Genomic DNA, 21,280 nt, shown 5'->3' with positions numbered 1-21,280 from the left:
ATTACATGTACTGGGTTACTGAGGCAGCTAGTGGAGATTAACAACCAAACGCTTAGAACCGAGGGGGAGGATCAGTTATCAGTCCTGCTTAAGAAGTTGAACAGTTTCAGATGCATGTTGATTTTTGGTGAGAAAAATTAGTTCTCCCACTGTCCGTTTGCCTTTTTTGGAGGGGTAGGGATGGGTTAGTTGGCTTTATTGCTGGAATGAATAGACATGCAGTTAATAAAAAGAAAAGTTGATCTTATCTTGGAAAAAATATATATGAAATGGAATGTGGCATTATTATTGTTGAAACCATAATGGATAGGTTGATTAAGTTGATTTAACCCATGTCTTAGACTACCATTATAAATATATGTCCATGCTTCAAACCTTGATAACGATGATGATGAGTAGAGTACCTAGTTAACTACCTACAAACCTTAATGATGAGTGCCTTAAAGACTTGTGGTTGGGTACCATTTCCCACGTACTGTTCAAAGATCTCCAAATCAATGGTTTTAGCTGTGTCTGACTTGAATTACTTTGCACTGAAGTGAATTAGGTTTGTAAGGAATTCAAGCCTGAATCTAAAACTGTTCCATTTAATTTGATTAACCCTATTTTTTATAGTTACAAAAGTATCATCGGGATACTTTTTTCCCCTTCATTCATTAATTGTGACCTATTCTAAACGAATTTGGCCTGAGGGTATATAATTTTCCCCGATGATTGGACAGTAATTGAAATATAATTGAATATGGTGAACAAAGAGGAAAATTATAACACGGCTCTAGAGATGCTACTTGTAAATAATGCATTAATTTTTCCGTTTCTTTTATATCTCAGAACATCAAATAGATATCTGAATGGGTTTTTTTGTTGTTGGGGAGACCAGCTGGGGTTGGTCTGTGGGAATTACTTGTAAGTTATAAACATATGATGAATGCAGGTTTCTTTTTAAAGTCATTGAATTAGTCTATGGGGATTTTATGTGATTTGAACTGTATCAAATCAGTGTGTTTCGCCTGAGGTCATTTTTTATTGACTTGCAGTTTTTTATGATCTAGGCTGACATTGATTGCATTCCATCATTCATAATTGCTCAACAGCATACAAACTTTGAAAAAGAAAGCTGAAAGTCTGAATAATATACCTGACAAATTTTGAATAATTCATTCAAATTTGTAGCAATATGGCATTTCACAGTATTAGTTTAAGTACACTGTATTTTCTATTTGGATGATAGATAGCCCAGCATGAAGTTTTTATAGAGTTTTTGTCCATGGAGAATTTTTTTTAGATCTGATTTGTCAATTTAATGGGAAAATAATGTAAAACAGTACATGTATCTTGATGTTTTGACTCAGTTTAATGTGTTTGATAACCATATCAAAGGTCAAGGTCAAAGGTTAATGCTAAAGTTCAAGGCCATGCTCATCATATTAGTAAATCTCATTATTATGATCTTTGATTGGCCTTATTAACAGAGTGAGATATAAATTTAAGAAACACCAATGACATACCCGTAGGCAGGACCTTAAAGGTACTCTAGATTCCTAATTACATGCAAGGAATTAATATCCACGTAAAATCGGGAGAAGCACATCCCCTCGCTTTATTTTAGGGACAAATGTAAACTTTTTGAAATTATATTTAAATTTAAATTGAACTTTTGTAAATTTATGCTCTCGCAATTTGATAGAAAATGGTAGAATCACGGAATTAAGTACTCGCGTAAAATAAGGCATCTACAGTATCATCAAATAAAGTCAACACTGAACATTTCAAATCTCTTCTACTCGTGTGATCTTTGACACAGCTAGAAATCACATCTTCTGTTGGTGCTCGGTTGTGTTCTACTAGATAACCTTTTCTGTGTGTGCTCTTAGGTCTCGTTTATCTCTGAAATAATTAAAACTTCAACTCTCTGGAAAACTCTGTGGCTCTCAGGAAATGACTCCGTGAGAGGAGAATTGAAGAGTATTGAACAACATTGGACCTTCCCTCCGCATCATGCTTGGTGACAGATCTCGTACAGTTGGGGGACGTGACGGTTGGAAGTGTTTGTGATCTTGTTGTAAACACAGTAATACCGATCAACATCCTCTCTCTGACAGCTACCACTGCAAAAAGTTAATTATCAGTCGTAGCGAACTTTCCAGTTCTTAATGTATCTGGTTAGAAGACTCTGCATTTGGTTTGCAATCTGTAGTCATGTGATGGCTATGCAGGGTTCATTCAGGACAAATAGAGCTATTTTGATACATCGTGTTGTTGATGTAAACAATCTATAAGTGACAGTTATAATCCCTGAATGTTAAGTTATTGCTTTTCTTTTAGATTTGGATATTATGTTGATGGGGAATGGAAATTGATTCATCGCAATCAAAGCAATAATTATACATCTTGTTGATGACGACAGAAGAGTCTACTTGTGACAGTTGTCTCCAAAAAGATTTGGTCAAATACCAGTACTGGAAAATTTTGTTTATTTCAATTTGATTTGGGATTTGAGCCCTAGCTCTCTTGCCAATTATCTTCAAGGGAGCTGAGTATTGGTTAAATACTGAATTAAGTGTTAAATTTCAATTTTGGATGGGATTTTGTTGTTGTTGGCTTTATTAATTCTATCTTGGGAATCTAAAAAGCTGATGAAGCTATACTGCAGGAATTGAGACTCTCAGATATCATTTAATTAAGGAGTTTATGGTCAGCTGGGACTTAAAAATAATGGATTCTTTAAATGATAAATCTTAATGGGAGATTTTGCTGAACAACAAAGAAAACAGTATTATAACACTATAACAGTAAAACTAGGCTATAACAAGTGACTTCATTATTTCCTGTACTGTTTGCAAGTGAAGAAGGGCGAAATTAACACATGGCATAAATAACTCTGAATACAGTATATGAATTCAGCATAATTATATACCTAACAGCATTAAACTCAAATGTGAGCTCAGGATTCTAGGAGGGTATAGTACACATAAAGTTTGCAAGACTATCCACAACTTTTTAGAATTTCAGACCATATTGGCAATTGCAAATAGTTATAATGCGGAAATTTCTCTGCACTAGTCATGTGTCCCTTTTTTCTTTCTTGACCATGACATTTTGCATGTATTGACTAGGTTCCTTGTAGGGATTAGAAAACACAGCTGCTGCTATTAATAGGTTATACTGACCGCTCACATTGTTTAAGAATAAAATAGGATTAGAAATATGTCAGTAAATTTTTCAGGGGTTAATAATAAACATTTGCTGACAATCAGGCCCATATAAGACATGTATCTCTTGTATGCCTATCAAACTATTAAACATGTGGGTTAAAAAAATTGATGTTATTGAATTGATAGCTGTTTAATGTTTGAAGAAGACAGGTGCAAAAATTTAAGTAATATTGAATGTGAGGGTAAAATGCTGTCAGATTTTTTTCTGATTTATAAGATTGTATACTGCAGTGGCTGTTCCACATTGAATGGATTTTTGTTTTCATTTAACCATGTATATATAATTTACACTGATACTGAAGGTTCTTAATGATTTTTAGAGTGACTTCCGAGGAGATTTAAGTTTCTGATAACTTGTCTTTGATATGAAAAATAAGTGGTGTAAATAAAAAGTTTGAATTATATAAAGAAAAGTTATACCAACCACTTGAGACATATTGGATTAAATCTAAAAGCTGTTTATTTACAATTCTTCTGACATGTATTTAATCAATATTTAAGAATTTGAACTTCAGATTTCATTTAGCAATGATATTGTATACAATCATATGGTTTGCTTTTACTTACAGAAAAAGTCTTCTTCTTCCAAGGTGAGCGTTGTGGCCCACGGGCATTGCTTGTATCAATAAACCACTGCATTTTTTCACCTTAACTCTTTGAATAACTTGAATAACTTTCAATATGACAGATCTATCAAGCGTTTATTCATGCTCTAGTTAATATCAGTGTGCCCACCTTTTCATTGCTAAATTTCCATATCAATGATGTACAGAGTAATTTTGATAACTTAATTACAGACAACTGTGTGAGGGCATTAGAGTGTGATACCGTCATTACCCAGTGCATTATCTACTTTAGGGATTTCAGCATGCATTAGGATCCAAAAGTTCATTTTCATCATGTGTCTCTTTTCCTCCTTAATATTCCCTTTGATCTAGTGTACTTACCGTAATCCAATATAGTTGTGCTTTGTATATTTTAGTATCTACATTTTGCAAATTCTGTGTAATATCAAAATTTTGTCCCCAATGTTTGGAAAATTGCAATAGGGAAGCAATGATGAAGCTTTTTCTCAGAATTCTTTTCATGCCACTTAAATTTGTTTACATGTTACAATCTGTATTGATTGAAATTGTAATAATGTAATAAACATATTGGGATATCATTACATTATAACACTAAGACTTTCCCGGAAGCGTATGATTTACAGCAAGACCGCTTTCTACGCAAGTAGCATTTAAAAATACACTGCCTTGAAAAATTCATCATATATTAAATTTTGACAAGAAACTGTCATAAATGTTTACTTAGTTTTATCTGGGCTGAGTGACTGCCCACAGCGCAGCAATTTGTTAGCTGTGACCTTAACAAAGCTGACATCTTAAGGTTGCTTCAATGACGAGCTAAATTTTATGTCATCCCAGGTCTCATGCATTTTTCACATGTAACTTCTTTTCTTTGCTTTAAAGAGGGGTAACTCCGTTCTTAATATTTTTTTATACTTTTGGAAGCCTTGCTTAGCATTTATAAAAATGTTAATTAACTAATTTCTAAACTAGCATGCATGACTATAGAAATGAAAGATTTGCAGCTCGTCGAACTTTTAAAAAAACCCCAAAACATAACCTTCTTTAAGATTGCTGGTGAAAGTTTTTTGTTTCTTCTAGTCAAAATTGCTTAAGCAGTTTTACCTTAAGATTTTCTTATTCACATTAATAAGTGAGACTTATGTTAATTTCTCCTGTAAATAATAAATGCCAAACTCACAAGAAGTGATTTCCATCTTTAATGCATTAAATTTGTTATGATATTTTAAGCCCTAGCCTTAAAAATTGTGTGAAAATTGTGTGACCTTCTTCTCACATGATATTCATGTGGAACATGTGTATACTATAGCCAGCTAGTATGTACATCATGATGTTGCAGCATGTTACAGCTACAAATCTAAAGAGACAATTTAATGACATTCTAAATCCAATTGAATTAATCCAAGTTGATTTTCATAGCCTTTAAATTTCCATACATGTCTGAGAGAATCTAAATGTAGGCATATATCTTATTCTTCTATTGAAAGGACTTTTTGAACTTATTCAACTCCAACATTTTCTGAGCTGGGGGTCTAGCTGGGATGATAGAATGCATAAAATTATAATGATAAACTTTCTTAGACTGAAATCTAAGGATTAGACCAGTCTGGTTGATACAACTGCAGTCTCTGTAATGTGTATAAATTATATACATGTACCCCGAATGTGAGAGACAGATTGATGACAAATCCTGGGGTCTGGAGAAGAATATACAATATAGCATTTAACAACTCCAACTTCACCCCCCCCCCCCCCCCCCTTCCAATACATTTCAGATCTCATAAGAGTTATGTCTCTTTTGTCTCATTCTTTGACATGTACATCCTTTGAAAATTGTTAGAAGTTAAAGAAATATTATCCTTTGTGTAATCTTTATCAGGTCAAATTATGTGAGTTGGAAAGGTCAAAGTCATTATCAGAATGGAAATAGGTGGATTATTCATACTAACTAGCCATGTTTTTTAAAATCAGAATGAGACCTCCTGTAGCATTATGAATTATATTAAGTATATTAATGAATATTGCAGGTGCTTATTGAGCTTGCCGACATATATGCTGTCAGCTATGCAGATGCAATCTTTATATTCTAAAGGCCCCGTTTGGCAGGCCTCATTAATATGCCCATCTATACAAGTATCTTAACTTTTTACATTCAGCATTTTTTGAAGCCCCAAAACAGTCTACAGGCAATTAAAATTTTGATTGATAGGGATCTACGGGTATACACGTTGTTTAAAAATTAGTCTAAATTTTGACTGACATTGAATACCTGCACTTACAACCAGCTTATACAGAATTAGACAGGGTCACTTTTAGATTATTATTGATAGTAATCAAAATTTTTAGAGTTATCCCTCTTATTAAGAGCCAATGATCCTTAAACTAATAATGATTATCCGTTATAAAGCTTAATGTCAGGGAATATTAGTGCATATACAGAATCACAGCATGTCATACCTTTTTATAGCACTGAATGCTGGCTATTTAACTGTCAACATTTTTTTTAATTATGAATATGCTATGTCATGCTATTGTTAGTGCCTCACGTGGAATGATATTACAAAATCGCTGCCACTTTAATATTTAATTTTTGGAAATGTGAAGCATATCAATATTTTATGTATTAATTATACCATAGAGCCAGCATTAAAAAATTGATTGTGTTGAGTGATGCGTCCCTATCATAACATCATAACATGAGCGTGAAAAATTTACGTATTGATTTTATGATTTATGTAAAACAAGAATTATGTCATCGATGTGCTCTTAATTAGCTTGACATTTCTGATTAAAGCACAGACTGCAAGTTTACATAGAATACATGTAACTGTGTACTTGTGCAGCAAAATCTACATACTACTTAATACATGTAATTGGTTGCAAATATGGAATTTTGTACACCATGTATACATTTATGGGTATAATTAAAAAGAAAAAAATGTTAATGGGTGTATAATGCAACAATCATTTTGTCTGTGCCTTAAAGACATCAGAGCTAAATAAAATATGATTAATGGGCAGAGGAGCATCAATTAATGAACAACTGTACAACATTTAGGTGATACAGTCAATTCAAAAGATGACATAGTGCAGCCATTGAAAATAATGTCTTATGCAATAAGTTTAATGATACACTGCCTATTTTCTGCAATTATGTCATATTCATAGAAAGCCCGACTGGTCTTTATTGATCTTCAGATCATAGGGATTGACAGAGGCAAATCAAGTCAGGTTTAAAATACACATTATGCAATCAGTGCTGTCTGAGTAATGGCATTGAAGTAATTTGTACTACTGGACAGCTTGTTCCTTTGTTTCCTAATACATTAGACAGGATTAATTGTATTTATAGATTATTTATGGGGGGGGGGGGGGGGGGTGGCATGTTAAGGGATTCGTGCCAGAAAAACAGAGCCATCTCCAAAAACAAAAAACCAATAATGCATACTAGTACTTGTTTGCTAGAGCTGTTGAGCCGTTTTTACCTGGCTTGTTAACTATTTGTTTACTGGAACAACGTGCTTGCTAAAAATACTGGAACTCAATATTGTATATTGTGCATCCTGTCAATTATAATTAATCATTGTAAAGCCATTCCAGCTTGAAGGTCAAGAGGATTCCCTGCAATAACATAGTATAGTTGAACTTGGGAATCTTGAACGCTGATATATATCTCGGATACCATGGATGTGTTGAAGTGATTTGTAAATCCTAACCACTTATTCTTATGTATTTTACCCTTGATATCTCGAATATTCGGATATCTCAAAGTTTTTAACCATGCAGTCCCATGTAGTTCGAGATAACAAGGTTTGACTGTATATCAATATGACCCCTAAAATTGAAGGATTTCACAGAGGAAAAGGTGATACTTTTTGCAGTTCAGAGATTGCCTCCTTGGCTATATTTTGCAAAGAATAGGTATAAATTTGAAGCCATAATCAGATTCATTGCTTCTGGAGCCATATTTTTCCTAGAATTGATATAATTTTGAAGCCATAATAAAAAAAGAAGAAGAAGAGCTGCCCGGTTTGATGCTATAAGTTTATTTACAGATTGACGAATTTGGACAAGTACTAGCTGTAATGGTATGATAGGTTTACTTGAGAGATAGAACCATTTTAACAAGACCTTGGACTTTCGGTTGGACGTAGCTATCTATTTGTTGCATCAAAACAATTTAAAAATGACACGGTTTCAAGCGAAATATACACCGATTGGTAGTCTTAGCTCATAAGCCAGGCAAATCTTGTTGATTTCACAGAGCTATGACTGAGTAGCAATCAATGAAATAGACAGGCCTACGTCACATTGCTGTTTGACACAACTACCCAAAGTCCTAGCTCTTGTTAAATTGGTTCTAGGTGGTTTGAGAAGAGAGGAAGAAAGAGTGCACTATAGAGAAAGGAGACAACATAGATGGAGTCGAAGCTTAAATTTTTTTTTTTTTGTATCACAAAATTTGCAAAAATGGTGAAAATGAATAATCTTTTTATGTGGGTCAGTCAGTTTTTGCAATTTAAAAAGTTTCCAATAGCTAAAACTTACTGAGTAAAATATCGATGCATTAAATATTTTGCATTGTAAACTGATTGCAAAAATTTCTGGATATATGGAAAGATATGGTATATATTATAGTTTGTAAAACGCTATTGTATATGGTCATAAATATTTCGCTCTGCATACATCTGTCACATGGATAGTATATATGTGTTATGGTTTCTTATCTTGATCATCTGTCTTGATATGACTCTTTTTCTTTAAAAATGCTATATAATTGTATATTACTTGACATCTGTAGGGAACTCATGAAACTATTCAAGGGTACTGAGCCCAGGCAAAAACTAATTCTTGCTTTGATGTGGCTTCTTGAATTTTATTTTTAATTAGCTTTTCTAAAGCAAAATTTAAGTGTTTTCACATTACAAAAGCCCAAATAATTGTAAAAATGGTAGAGTTCTTGGAAACCCAAGTCTGAAGTGTGAAGCATTGATTTGACCATTTATAGATATTCTTTAGTGGCTTCTAATAATTTTTTTGTGAAAGATTTATGGAAAATCCATACACCTCCTCAGCGTTCAATGGATCGGCAGAATTGGATTGTATGGATTTTGCTCCAATTTGGACTGTAACGGTCTGATAAGAAATTATCGGATTTTTGGAGGGGTTGGTTGTGTTGCCTTGCTGTATTATGTTGTTGCTTTGGAGAACTTCCGTAGAATGAAGGAAATCGACACACAACAGGATATATATGTACTTAAAGCTGTATTGAATCTCTGAGAAAATTGCACAGATCAGAACTGTTTCTTGTTCAAGGGATTAATATTTTATGTACTATTGGGGAGTAAATATCGAATCAGTCAACAAACTCTTAGCAAACTACACGTTTTTTCCCCTCTAAAATTACAGTTGGTCCATGTCAGTGCATGGTGAAAAAGTTGAAGGAAAAAGGTCACAATGCCAAGACAATCACCACAGTTTTTGTTTGATTGATCAAAACGCAACTATATTCTACCATCTCTCTGATCATCCATGAAAAAACTCAGTATATGCCTGTCACTGCAATTTTAACTTTTAACTTTCACAATTCTTTTTAATTTTCATTGTACAGTCTATTAGTTGATTGGAAAACAAATGAATACAAATAGATTCCCATTTGGATGAAAGCTTTCCTATTAGGACTCTTGGATCAATGATTTTTTTTGTACTGTACAACAGATAGATTGAATTTGCAGTGCATGTTTGAGGCTGGCTATAATAAATGGTAGACTGCATGCAATCGTTATGTAATAGATGTTCTAGCTTGCACACATATATACCATTTACAGCAGTGATGAAATAAGAGTGTAACCGATGTATTGAAAAAATTACAGAAAAACCAGCAAGATGACCTAAAAACCTCATTATTGAGAATATTTAAGAAGCCCCCCCCCCCCCCCCCCAAAAAAATATTTTTGAATACTGAGTATAGAGGTGGTAGATCTTTAGGTTTGTTACATACTGCATAGAAGAGCTGTGAGGGAGGTGGTTTTCTTTATTCCCATTTCCTGCAAAGTTTGAATAAATTAAATGTCTTTGCAGAGTGACAAAAAATGGTGTCTTCAATAAACTCGAAAAGTGTTTACTTAGAACTTCAATTTGAAGAGAATTCAATACGTTTGGAAACTTAAATAGAGAAAATTCTTTGCCCAGGATTTTATTTTTGGACGTTTTTACAAAATGGAACAATGATTTCTATATACAGTGTGTGCAAGTATTCGCAAGGAACGCCTTCATGCATTTATAGATCTATAGCTATTATAGGCTCCTGACTATAGCACAGCCATGGGTCGATTGCTTAGTGAACCTCCTCCATGCAATTCAAAAAAGAAAAAAAAAAACCTATAGTGTGTATTGACAGCTGACAATCTGAAGCCTCTTTCATTGCCTTTGCCCTGAGTAGATCTCGGTTATATGTAAAAAACAAACTCTCAGAGGAAAAACGGTCTCGGAACTCTCTTTGGCAACATTACACACCCTACTGTTCAAGTTTTGCCTTTTATTATAAGGATTTCTGGTGCAGACAGCTGACGATATACATGTGTATGTGTTTTTAGGAGAACCAGTTTAATAGAAGTCGTCAAAGACTTTGAAATGCGTGTTCAATAAGTGCTCAATAATCAATGGATTGAGAGGACTGGGCTTTTAGTTATTAGGACCGAAGATTACAATTTTTCATACTCTTGACTCTCGGAATTCAAGCTGATCAAAGACAAGAGAGAATCGGGGAGAGAAGGGTACTTAATAAAGATTATTACACCGTGAGATGCTGCAGTCATTGTGAGGTGATTCTTTATTATTCCATCAAGGTTTCACCATCATTGTGTTTGCAACAGCAGAATCACGATTTTTAAAGTGAAGCAGAAAAAGGTTGAATTCATTTTTGGATTTCCACCTGGACTGCGAATGTGGAGCGTTTATTGCATAACATTGCAAATGATGGGCAATTTTTTCCTTGGCTGGCTTCTGTAAACAAACCAGTTGAAATATTTACACCCTTGTTTTCAATTGGCTTCTGTCAATACAAGTGGTTGATTATGCAAACTATGCACCATTGGCCGCTGTGATAATTGTTGTTAGGCTTGCAAAACTTGAACGATATTTCTGATGCAGAAGTAGAATTGTTTTAAAGTAGGAAGGAAATGTGTAACACATATTGTAATACTGTTGGATTTAACTGACAAGAGTTTGATATAACATCAACAAGAAAGGCAAATAATGTATTGTGTGTGTAGTAGGTGTTTGTATTGATAACCAAACGTGGATACTAGATACAAGGTGTTAAAAGATTACACTCTTAGTTGCTGCAAAACTCCTGTCACACAATATATTAACAAGGAATTCAACACTGTGCTTTGATTTGGCTGTTGTACCAGTATCTGTGCATTAGGAATTCCGTCAACATGGATGGTGTGTTCTACATTGGAATGAATGATATGTAATGTATTGAAGTTTCCACTGTGGATATTCTATTGTTGACAAAAATTTGAAATTGATTTTTTTTTAGTTTGGGGGTCATAATTTACGGCCCAATTGAAAAGATTCTGAACATATTTGTTGATAAAGCTGGTCTCTTGGCCCTGTACAGAAGTTGTATACAGAGACTAGAGTGCAAAGGATTTATAGATAAAACGCAGTATCTATAGCTGGATTTTATCGGAAGACGTTCAACACTATAAGCTGTCGGATCCAATTACGTCGGATATAAACTTTAATTGTTTGGGTCCTTCAGGCCTGGTAAACTTTTAAACTGCCAAAAATTAACCCGCATTTTACGCCAGATTTAATTAGTTGGGCATTAAGGTATTACCTTGTCCTTCCAAAATCAATTATTAATAGTTTTGCCTCGGAACATTCGGTTTGCTGTTTTTTAACGCAAGGGATCATAAAGCTGGAATTACAGAGCAGAGAAAAAAACAACCCTTTTCTCCGAGTGTTGAATGAGGAGATTTAAAACTTAGTTTGCGTTGTAAACGTAACTGCATCATCAAAAAGAATTGATCAGAAATGTAGGTCAAGAGGGCCCTATATTTAAGTGCAGAATTACAATGTACTCTAGATCAGAGAGATATATTGCTGAACAGTAATTTATTGGTCGGAAGCAACTCTGCTCATAAGGATTATATTGTGGAAACCAAGGAAAAGTCTAACACGGGTATTCGTTGGGCATTGTTTAATGTGAAAACCTGAATAATATACCCACAGGAAAAGAATCCCGTCTGGAGCTGTTTAAACCAGATGCAGGATGTATAATATTGCACGTGTGTTGTGATAAATTGCGAAAGAGATCTTTTTTTTTCTAACCCCCTCAAACCAATTGTGGATTATTATTGCTATTTATAAGAAAGTCTTGTGCAATGAAGAAATTTTTTGGAGGGAAGGATAATAAGACCCGCCCACGGCGGATGTCCCTCCAGGTGATTCCTGATAACCATGAGGTCATCCACTTCAAGGATGATGACATGGATGATAACGCTGTGATGAAGATGATTCAGAAGCAGAGGAAGAGGAGGGGGTCCCTCCCCGGTCCTCCTCCTAACCTTGGACAGAATTCAAAGGTAGGTCAAGGTTACGCTCCTCACAAATTGTTCACCAAGGATAGCCCCCCAACCAGGAATAAGAGCGACCATGACTTAAACAAGTCTTTGTTAACCTACACCCCTGTTCCCCTAAATGTTTGACCGGTTAAAACCCCTCTGTTCTCCCTAAAAGACTGATCCTAGCTGACCCTTGCATGTCTTAAAACTATATGAAGGTTGATATGTTCTATATAATAATTGATATATTGTGTCAGACAATTATTTTTGTCCCTTTATGCTGTCCTAACACAGATATATGATCCCTCCCTCTCCTTTATATTAGCTGCATCTTTTCTGAACATTCATGTGCATGGGTCTTACTATAATAAATACAGGGTTTTGACCCTGACCTTAAGTTCTTTATTACCCTGACATTTGAGTGTATAAACTCGCTGACATGGTTCCACTCTTTGTCTCTTTCTTGCACCTATTTGTCTCTCAAGTTTCTGGTTCCTCCCTTCGACAAACTCATGACAATCATAACAGGATGTCTAGAGTGGATCCATTTGGATTTTAAACAGAAGGAAAAATGGTTAAAGAAGCCAAAACAGAGGAAGCTGCAAAATTACAAATTGTATGAAGCGAGGAATTTTGATTGCATTTGAGTTTGATTTAGGATAAATTTAATTATTCTGTATGTTTATTGTTATTGGTTTTAATTCTGTCAAGTTTTAGGCAGCCCAGTAAGAAATTGATCTGATACTTATTTGAAAAAAATGAAAATATCATATTCATGCATGAGTCAGGGTTTCGCATCAAATATTAACTAAATCATGTTACCGATTTATTTTTACCATGTAATATCATGGATAACTTTTTTTGCAAGCACAGATTTATAGAACCGCATACATGATCAATCAACAGATGTGACACACTATTAGTTTATCTTCTGTTTTTCTGGACACTTAATGATCAAAATCCAATAAAGAAAATGTTGTTCAGGCTAAATGTAATGTACAAATAAAAGTTTTTAAGTGAGAAACCAATGCATGCCATGTTATTAAGTTACAGATGCAGCATTTTAATACTCTGTTGTTTGATTAAGAGAGCTGAATGGTTGATGCCATTTTTAGACTTTATTAATCTCCTTAAGACAAAGAGCTCTGTTTGAAGATATAAATTTTAAACCCAAAATGTTTGGATTTTTTCTTCACTGAATGAGAGGCTTATAATGGCTAAAAATAAGTACTACAGAAATTTAAGGTAGTTTTGATTGGTAATTTGTTGACCATCCAGCCTCTTTATTTAAATTTTGAAAGAATTACCATGGGTGTGTCCATGTACTTGGTACATTGTGACATTGCACAATCATCCAACATGTGTCAAGTTTGTGTTGTATTTCTCTCATTGCTACAAGGATGCTGATGGCCTTGAAACTTGGATTAAGATAAGAGGGGAGCCACTTAAACCTTAGGAGTCCCTTAAGTGGCCAAACAATGCTGTAATAAGTGATGAACAATATGTAGATCACCCCATAATGTTCAATGCTGAAGCCAGAGGTATTAAAAACTTGTAAAAACTTTGATGTTTTATCGCAGACAAGTTTGCTTATTTAAGGATGTCTGTCAGCTAGACAGCTAGAGTTGGGGGAGGGGGAAGGTCTCCCAATGGATCTCTTGTATTGCTCAGCCTCTCTGATAGTTATAGATCTAGAATTGGGGGGGGGGGGGGGGGATTCGTAGAGTTCTATGGAGTTTTTTTTAAATTCAAATTAGGTATTTATACACATCTTACTTTTAATCAATATATATCAATATAAAAATATATAAATACTGTACATTCAACAGGTTTAGTTTGGTTTAATTATAATGAAGCTTTTGAAATTATTTACTATCTACACTTTCTCCTCCCAAAATCATGAGTTTTACATTTAAAATGCATTCAAATTTTGAAGAAGAAACAAGAGCTTTATGTATTTGAATAAAGATGCAAGGGGTAGTTTTCATGAATTGGAACATTGAATTGATTAATTTCAGTTACAGCTAGATATGGCTGACATTAATTATGGCCATGTTTCTAGACCATCTTACTCACCAAAAAATTTTCTTTTTTAAATGCAGAAAGTTTTGTACATGATACCATTTTAAAGTCTACTATGACCAAACAATGGGACCAAAGTTTTGAATTTTAACTTTTAATTGTGTGCTGAATGATCTGATATTTAAATATACCTCACATGCATTGAAGTTTCATACTCGCATTTAGCCAATTCATTGTGATTGATAAACAGACTAAATTTTTAAGGAAAGCATGCCTACAGAGGTCAAAATATAGATGTCACATTCTCTACTGAGGGATTTTAAGGTGGTATGAAACACCTCCATATTGTGACCTACCATAATTTGTATCCAACATAAACAATAAAATCAAGCATAATTTTCTTAATTTTTATCTTCCTGCCAGGTCCTTTATATTTCTTACCCTTGTAAAAAAATTTAAAACATTTTTGGGGAACATATAGTAAAATTAGAAAACTCTAAACTGGTGAAAGTGTTTGGATTTTGATGTACTTTTATCCACATTAATATTGACAGGTCTAGCTCCCCTATCACCTTAAGATTGTTTATTTTTAGGAAAAATATGATTTGAAATATTATACAGATTCTTTCTAAGCATTCTAATCTTTGAAAAAATCTAGAGCTGAGCCATGATTAAGACCTATTTTTACTCTTTTATTATTCTCTGTCTCTTAAGTCTGTATATTTCACTAACATGCAATTTGAAAGCTCCATGCATTTATTTATCAATATCATACATGCATTACAGGTTATCTAATCCATTTGGAAGCAGCCAAGATATTTTTCCTTCAGATTCTCGTATTAATAATAACAGATTTATTTCATCCAAGATATGAACATTATGTCTATCTGTATACCGATACCATAGTGCATTAGGCAGTCGATCACTTATAGACCATTCTGATAATAATTCACAACGATGCCTGCATATAAACGCCACTGGGAGGCTTGAATAGATGCGCTTTCTGTCTGATTATTTAATATTGACATCCCCAGTTTTTGCAAGATTCTATATGATTTCGATGGTATGAAAAAATTCCAGTCATAATGTGGTATGTGCAGTCTATTAAAATCTGTATTTTCAAACATCTGTACTTCTTTTTAAAGATTTTAAAGTATAGTTGAAATTTGGGAGAAAGATGATAGATTGAATTTTGCATCATTCTTTCAGCAATACCTGGCAAAAATTCCGCCATTTTGTCTTGAGTATGTGCTTTGTATAGATCATGGTTGGTGTATCAGTTGAAAATTTTTTTTGATCATATTTAAGTCGTATATATATATCCAAAATTAGGCCTTGTTTTGTCCCAAAGATATAAATACTAAGACTGGTTTTGGGTTGAATTGGATTTGATATGCATGAATGTTGTCTCTAAATTGCGTTTTTGCAATCAAAATCAACTACTGTGTACGTTCAATAAACAATACCATTTCTCGCAGATCAATAGTTTTTTGTTTCTCTGGTGTCCTGAATTCAAACATTGTGTGTACCATCGTTTGATTTACAGTAATGTTAGAGATTATCATGCTGGGATTTGAATGTATTGAACGAAATAATGTTGGGTACGTGAGCCGAGTTAATAAATGAAACAGATCAAAACAGCTACATCACAATGCCTGAAGTCACGAACAACTATATAAAAAAATGGAGATAGGAATGCTTCCATGAAGCATATAAACAAGGTAGTTGAATAATTACCAACACTTTTCAGCATTTCTTAGAGATTCATTGGATTGTCTATCTCAGAATATCTAAGGATTAAGATTTCTCTTACATTCTTTTGCAAAAAGTCCAAAGATGGGATTTGATGTGTAAACCTTGATTGGTTTTTTTTTTTATAGAAACTCAGAACTGATCATGTCCAAAAGTCCCATTCAAAACTTATGTACCCCTTAACATGTACAGGTACTCTGCCAGACTGCCAACAAGCTATCTAAATGGAGCCAATGGGATTTTTATGCTTAGAAATTTCATTAGCTAAGAATGAACATTGTTCACTTCAAGACCTCATGGACAAGCATAAGAAACTACATACAGTAAAACACGCTTATAACGAAGTCCCAGGGACGGGCAATTTAACTTCGTTATAAGCGTAATTCGTTATAACCGTCAAGTTTACAACATGAAATAGAGACTTGGGGAATGAAATTCACTTCGCTGTAAGCGTCAATTCATTATAAGCGTGTTCGTTATAACCGTGTTTTACTGTATATAGGTCTTCAAATAAAAGACCTGGTTCAAGGACAAATGTTCAGGTTTAGAAATTGGACTTGGTGATTTTGCATTGTCAATGCACCTGTCTATTGACCTCTGTACATTTTATATACATGTATATAAGATGGAAAAACTTAATGCTTTATTAAAGTTATAAATGTGAACTAAAAATAGTCACCTTCAACATCAGATGGTCCACTGAAGCTTTTAGAATTTTGTTTATTCGTTTTTGCAAAGGCTAAGATCTGTTCTGTCCATACAAAAAAGTTTCTTTTGGAGACATATTCTATGCACAGGAAAATCAATAGTAGATCTATAGAAAGCAGTATAAATGGTAGGTCCTCTAAAACTGGTAAAGAAAAAAATCACCAAATTACATCTGCTGACCAAATGACATTTTTTGAAATGGTATGGAATAGCTAAATTAGAATTGATAATGAAGTCAATAAAATCTGATGTACCGATAGTTATTTGCTTAAATAATTGTTTATTTTAATTGCTGACCCTATTCAGGTGTACTTTGTTCTATTATTAATATAACTATTGTATGTATCTGTACTTATACTTTCATTCACCTACTTAACTCAGTAGATATTCGATCATCTCTCTCTCTCTCTCTCTCTCTCTCTCTCTCTCTCTCTCTCTCTCTCTCATGTTTAAATCCCAAGTGTGTTTTTCTGGAATATTTATATTGAATATTGACTCCGTTCAATCGAACTGTAACAAATTGGCTAAGGTATTTTAAATGTAGAACCATTTTTTGACTGCTCAGTTTTGAACATAAACAACATTGTGAGGAATATTTTGGGAAACAGTCAGCAAATTGTTTACCAGTTGGTACTTGTTATTCTGGCTTCCTATGGATTCCATTGTCTAAATATCTCGGTCACTTCAGCCATAACTGATGTATTTTGTTATGACTCGACAGCTAAGATTGCTGATATTCTTTTAGGATTATCACTAATTCGGGGTCTGCCATGTGTAAATAATATGAACTTCTTAGTATATAAATATATATATTTTTAAGCTTTAAATATCATGCATATAATTAAGTGCCAGGAGACCTTTTTATACTGAAGTGTGTGTCTCACCCAATAAGATTATTCACAGTCGCCATTATGACAGTATTTGGATTAGACTTAAAATAACACTTTCAGTGAATACTGTTGGAGATTTTGAGACTTTTTTTTGGCAGTGCTTTCTTGACATTTTGGATTCGGAATCTATTGACCAACTTCCTGTTTAGAAGTTGATGGAAGCTATTACAATTTTCCACTTACATTGATGTATTGTATAGCATAGATGATTTGACATTGAAGAGTTTGCTTTTTAATTGTAATTCTATATGGGAGAATCTAAATACAATGTTATTTTATGCATGTAGTTTAATGAAACTTTAAACTCCATAGTCCTTTCAATTTATAGGTTAAATTGCAATGAAATCCTTAGGAAAGTTATAAACTTTCAGCTGTCCTCGGAGTCATGGGGACATTTTCATATTTGCTCAAGCTATATATCAAAAGCATCTGTGGTTTAATTGCTATGGTTCTGGTTTATATGTATCATATGAACTCAGTGTGTCCTCTTTGAATTTATGATATTCCTGTGTTTATGTGTCCATGAATTGATATAGTAGAATTGAACTAGCTATGCAGTCAATTAGACCTTAATGCATAATTTAGTTCATTTATGAATTGTTTACCTTCTGTGGATAGGTTTTAAATCCCAGTGTTAAGGTATGAATCTTTGCCAGCCCAGGGTTTCTGGTACTGTACACCTATTATTGAACATTCATCAAAGTAGTGTATTGAAAACCCTTGGCTTAAGCGAAGATGTTGGGTATGAAGTTGGTTGATTTCAGAGATTGATGGAGTGAGTTCTAAAATCTCCTGGGTCAGGCATCCTATAGTCGATAATAGAATTATAGTCCCTTGTCTGTTGCAGACGCAAGAAAATCTTTGAAAAAAGAGTCGTTTGCTTTTTATTGGTAATAATGTTTCTGAGGAGGCTAATTCAAATTGATAGGAAGCTGTGAACTTTTACAGCTTTACCCAGTGACGTGGATAATTATTTAAAGAAAGAAAAAACCATTATGAATTGCTGAATTCTTTCTTTGAATTTTTTTACAATCCAGCTAGAATAAATGACAGCATTATTTAGCATCAATGGAGAATTACCATTTTAATCCAGAGATTGGGGCTAATGAATATTGAACGTTAGAACATTTGAATTATTAAGGGTATTTTATATGCAGTTGTGTCGATGGAACATAAACTTCCCATATTGATCTGGCTTATCATCATGTAATTAAGGTCCTAGTTGCATACCACTCTTCAGTATATTGTTGTCTTTTAGACACTTTTCTACCATCTACATCACTTGCATTTGGCCACGTACAAAGCTTATTTCCTTCAGTTGTAATGGATCACAGCTCATTTTGGGGTTGAATGGCCGGACATGTGTACTAGCTGTTGGGTACTATACAAGTTTTAATGCATATTTATTGTGCGCATGATGTACAAGTTTCTTTGTTATTACCTCGACAGGGTTTTTAAAGATCATAAAGGCTTATATACTGTGAGAGAACAATCCAAGCAATGCTGGCGTTCACAATAAGGTTGCTTTTTTTATTGATGGATTAAGGGAGATGCAATTAGAGGATAGATATTATGGGATATGAGAGACGCAGTTGGATTGAAGACAAACATTTTGTTATTTTGCTTCAAAAGATTTTTATTCTTTAATCTGGAATATTTGTGATACCGTATTTCAGTGAGGTTATAGTTTAACAAGTTGCAGTTGTGGTCATGCAATTGTTGAGAAAGGCAAAGTATGGTATGGCATTAGCAGTTTTAGAAGATGGTTATTGTATTGTCATTCATTCATTGACCAACATGAGGAGGTCCAACAGTAGAGGCAGTGATCGAGGGAGATTATAGGGATTTTGTTCTGTTGGTTTGATTTGGAATTATAATATACAGCAGACTACGAAGTTCAGGTTGTTGAACGGTTGGTCAGGTTATTTACCAAAGAAAGGAACCCAGAGGTTGTTGACAACCTAAACAAGATTTTTGGATTGTTTTGTTAAAATTTTTGCCAAGTGTTTAAAGATTTGATTCCAAGTATGTCTTTGTAATGTATCTGTATGAAATGCCAGCCACTCTGTTATTTAAGCACATATATAAGAAATTAGTTTAAAAATTTATATATATGTAAATAAGCATATACATGTATAACAAATTATCTATAGCTTGAATTTTGTTGCTTTGGATACAAAACTGACAGAGTTAGACAAGTTAATTTCTAAATTTTGAAACAACTGTCAATAATTAAGTTCCTTGAAAATATTTCAGTTGAATGTTAAAACGCCAACTAAATTTTTTTGCTAGATAACTTTGCATTAATTGTTTTGTTATTAAATCAGATAATCTGTTTGATTATGAAACATGTAACTGTGTTACAAACACACTTCTCTTTTATAATATGGATATTTCCAATTTCATTTCATTTTTGCCATCGTAAAATTGTTAACATATGGTTATATTTCAAGCAGATCGTTTGATGTTTTTGAGTAATATTAAGAGGACAAGAGTTATTAAAAATCCAAAAAAATTCTGGATAATTTAGAGTAATCGAACATTGTTGAGGATCAGAATTGTTAATTCATGTTATATTAATTAGATGCATTGTTTCAAAGATCACATCTAGTCCAGCATGTTCTAGCAAACATTTAGTTAACCTCCAGTGATTCGACTCTTTTTGTAATTTTCTAGAGGCCTTTAGGCCAGTGCTCCATAGTGCTCTATATCATAGCAATAATTCAGTATCAAGCTACACTTTTGTTGAAGTAAAAATTGGGAATGTTAATTTTTATCATGAGCTTAAATGTTCAGTGAACTTGTTGATTAAGCTTTTGGTGCCAAATTATGGGTGCATCAATAATCCCAAACCTGCGTGTGTGCACTGAGCTAAGCACAGGTTAATGAATGAAGTCTGAGTCTAATTAGTCTAATTAGGGAGAATTGCAGTAGTAAAGTTCAAACTTAGAAAGCTCTGTCTTCATAGTAGGATAGAGCGTCAGTGTTTCATGTTGTCTTAGAAGTAATGCTACCATTTTTAATATCTATTAGTCTTAGTTAATAATTGATGCAACATGGTTTTTGTAAAGCGCTGCATTATTGGCTTACTGCAGGGGTTCTACATGGGAACATGTGTGAAAATTTTCAACTCCTCTTCTTTTTCATTGATGTTTTTTAGTTGTTCTAAATCGTAATATCACAGTGTAATGTGTATTTTAGATTCTTCCCATTGACTTTTGTGAATATCTTCATTCAGGAGGCGGTTATGCTTAGGAATTCGTTGTTTGTTTGAGCTTTTTAGGATCAAACTCATGGCCTGGGACTGTTTTTAACATGTTTGTAATCATAAGTTTTCTGATGAAAGAATCATGCCTGCAAAACGGTGGGCTGTTTTATTGTGGTGGATAAAAGAAACTCTAGGACTTGTTTCTAGTTTTGAATTGTTAATCACAGCAGGCTAAAACGTGATTGCTAACAGTATACAATCTAAAGGTTGCAGAATTATTGGTCAAATGGTAATTATAAACCATTACCAAATTTTAGGAGGA

General features: G+C 33.7%; 1 protein-coding gene across 8 annotated transcripts in view; it reads left to right on the top strand.

The window, feature by feature from the left end:
- The window catches only part of LOC105348277 (5'-AMP-activated protein kinase subunit gamma-1), a 101,261-nt gene that overhangs the window by 15,904 nt on the left and 64,077 nt on the right, over window positions 1-21,280 (top strand). For 4 of the 8 annotated variants that reach the window (XM_066073494.1, XM_066073495.1, XM_034454881.2 and 1 more), the window contains exon 2: window positions 3,785-3,805. The exons of 2 other annotated variants lie outside the window; for them this stretch is intronic. In XM_066073494.1, the coding sequence (XP_065929566.1) occupies window positions 3,785-3,805 (21 nt within the window). Of the gene's footprint in view, window positions 1-3,784; window positions 3,806-10,268; window positions 12,400-21,280 lie in introns of those variants that run through there. 2 more of the 8 variants (XM_034454871.2, XM_034454874.2) reach the window with 2 other exon arrangements.

This window comes from Magallana gigas, chromosome 10 (genome assembly GCF_963853765.1).
Source record: "Magallana gigas chromosome 10, xbMagGiga1.1, whole genome shotgun sequence".
Lineage (NCBI taxonomy): Eukaryota > Metazoa > Mollusca > Bivalvia > Ostreida > Ostreidae > Magallana > Magallana gigas.
The sequence above is the reverse complement of the archived record's forward strand: the minus strand, read 5'-3'. Positions and strand labels throughout refer to the sequence as shown.